Source organism: Chaetodon trifascialis, chromosome 23 (genome assembly GCF_039877785.1).
Source record: "Chaetodon trifascialis isolate fChaTrf1 chromosome 23, fChaTrf1.hap1, whole genome shotgun sequence".
NCBI classification, from domain to species: Eukaryota; Metazoa; Chordata; class Actinopteri; order Chaetodontiformes; family Chaetodontidae; genus Chaetodon; species Chaetodon trifascialis.
In genome coordinates, this window is record NC_092078.1 from 9,150,393 (window position 1) to 9,152,979 (window position 2,587).

The 2,587-nt window shown below is 40.5% G+C and overlaps 1 protein-coding gene across 1 annotated transcript; it reads left to right on the forward strand.

Annotated features, from left to right (window-relative positions):
• Positions 1–2,185, forward strand: LOC139351399 (dynactin subunit 6-like). Its single transcript, XM_070993275.1, has 7 exons — positions 1–119; positions 373–437; positions 552–657; positions 728–816; positions 1,140–1,187; positions 1,476–1,618; positions 1,735–2,185. The coding sequence occupies exons 1-7, from the start codon at positions 85–87 to the stop codon at positions 1,831–1,833; spliced, it is 585 nt and encodes a 194-aa protein (XP_070849376.1). The 5' UTR covers positions 1–84; the 3' UTR covers positions 1,834–2,185.
• Positions 2,186–2,587: the final 402 nt, after the last annotated feature.

The following is a 2,587-nucleotide window of genomic DNA, read 5'->3' on the forward strand; positions in this document are numbered from 1 at the left end:
AGACAGAGGCAATCAACCTCTGAGATCCGACTCTGAACTAGGGTTGATAATCAATTATCGATACATTTCTCCTCCGTCGCAAGGATGTCAGACGCCAAGCAAATCATGGCACAGAAAAGGTAGATGGCTGCATTTGAACAGCGTTCACGTGTCATATCACGAGATGTTTTTTCAACAATTTTAGCTTTTATGAATTAAAATGTCATCGTTTAATAATCCTGCAAAATCACCGACGGCGACACCCACAGCCCATTATAGGTCGCCTGGACACTAATTATCGAGATACTTGCTGCCATTGAAACATCCTGCTTATTCTGCATGTGCTGTAGCTTCTATGGTCACCGTGAAAATAAAACCTGTGTGTTTTTGCAGTGCTAAAATAGCAGCCGGGGCTGTTGTGTGTGTTGAGAGTGAAATAAGAGGAGATGTGACCATCGGTGAGAATTTGATTTCATTATAAGCGCCATTTGTTATATATATTGTTTGTGTTATCCAGCTGTTGTGACCTCCATTTTCTTTTTTTTTCTTTTTTTCTTTTTTCATTTCTACAGGTGCGAGAACAGTTGTCCACCCCAAAGCGCGGATCATAGCAGAAGCAGGGCCAATTATCATCGGAGAGGGCAACCTGATAGAGGAGCAGGCTCTTATTATTAACAGGTACAGTCTGCTACATCTCAATTTGCCTTGTTGATCATTACATTACACTCATCTGTGTGTTTTTCTGTAGTTATCCAGAGAATATCATGCCAGACACAGAGGGAGTTGAGCCCAAAACCATGACAATTGGGACCAATAACGTGTTCGAGGTTGGATGCGGTATCCTTTGCATATAACAGTAAATGGGCACGTGACTGCTGTCCAGCTCAACAAACTGGCAGATATCAGCTGATTGCAAATATGTCGGAAGTAAAAGATGTGCGGAGGCACTGCTGACAGTATATAGTTTGCCCACCAGAGAGCACTCACAGGTTTATTTCAGCTGTAAAATGTCCCATTCTGTACATATCTGATCCATAAGCGTTGTATGTTTGGAAACATGTAATATCTACCAATATATTAGTCAGTTATAGTTTGCAGGGACTTTTAACAGCTTTAAAATGCTAATTAAGAGGTTTAAATCCTTAATGATTCTGCCACAGTCTCGCAAGCTTTGAAAATTGGAGACAACAATGTGATTGAGTCTAAAGGTAAGTACTGCAATCATTGACTGTCGTCCTTTTGGGAGTGTGAACGTGGATCACATCTTATTTTGATGTTGTGATATATTCCATTTTATTTCTTAGTATTGATATGTATCATGATATCGTGGATCAAATTGAGAGGCTGTTTATTTATAAAATAACCACTCAGGAATAGTTTCTCTTGGTTACTTTACTACCTGATTAATGAAGGCATATCATCACATTAATGTAAAAATTCTGTGGTGCATTTTTCTAAGAAATACATGCTTCTTTTTTTTGTCATTTTAATCCCAGCTGATCTCGGCAGAAACGTGATCCTGACCAGTGGCTGCATCATCGGCGCGTGCTGCCAGGTCAACACGTGTGAGGTCGTGCCGGAGAACACGGTGGTGTACGGTTCAAACTGCATCAGGCGTGTGCAGAGTGAGAAGCCACAGGTCAGTCTCCCCGCAGATGCTCGTCTTTGCCTATGAGTCACAGCGTTTTTGTTGGTTTGTGTGCACATTTCTCCAACCAGGGATGGTATTTTTTTTAATACATATACATTTTGTAGCCTCAGACTCTGCAGCTTGACTTCCTCATGAAGATTCTGCCCAACTATCACCACCTGAAGAAGACGACCAAAGGAAACAGCACACCCGTGAGAAACTAAAGATGGAGCTGGATCCTGCGACCCCAAAGCATCTGCACAGTCGGGCACCACAGACACATTCCCCTCGACCTGCACTGTCTCACACTTTAGTGTTATTCCCTAACGTCCAGCAGAATACCTCCGGCACTGAAAATGACCATCGCATGCTCATCATTCTTAAACACGCAACAGTTTCTGGTTTTACGCTTTTGCTTTCAAGTCAATATTAAGACTATTTATGATATATTTTGGACCTGTAATTGTACATTTCCTGTGTCACTTTTATGTCCATCAACTATACTCGCATATATATTTATAATTGTTGCAGTACAGATCCAAAAATATTCCAATAAAGATTCCATTTAAGCTTCTATTCTTCCAAGAGTTGATTTTATATTTCCTTTTTCTTTTTTACCACTAGGAGGAGCTATTGAGCAACTGTTCATATACCCCCTGTACTATCTCTGGTGAGGGCTTTGTTACATCAGGTGATGCAAAGTATCCAATTAAAATAGTGTTTAATAATAATGCAACTAAAAATATCAATGTTTTTGTCTTAAGAATAGTCATAAATTTAAGTTTATGAGCTAAAAATAGTCACTACAAATGACATGTGCACTGATGAGTGTGACTTTAAGCTGATTTACTGTTTAAAAAATGCAACTACTGAGCAAAAGCGATGCCTAGAAAGATAACTTTGGGTGTGGTAGTCCCCATCTTGGATTCAGTGGGTTGCCAGTCCCGCGCCCTCCCACCAGGGGTTGCCAAATTGGTG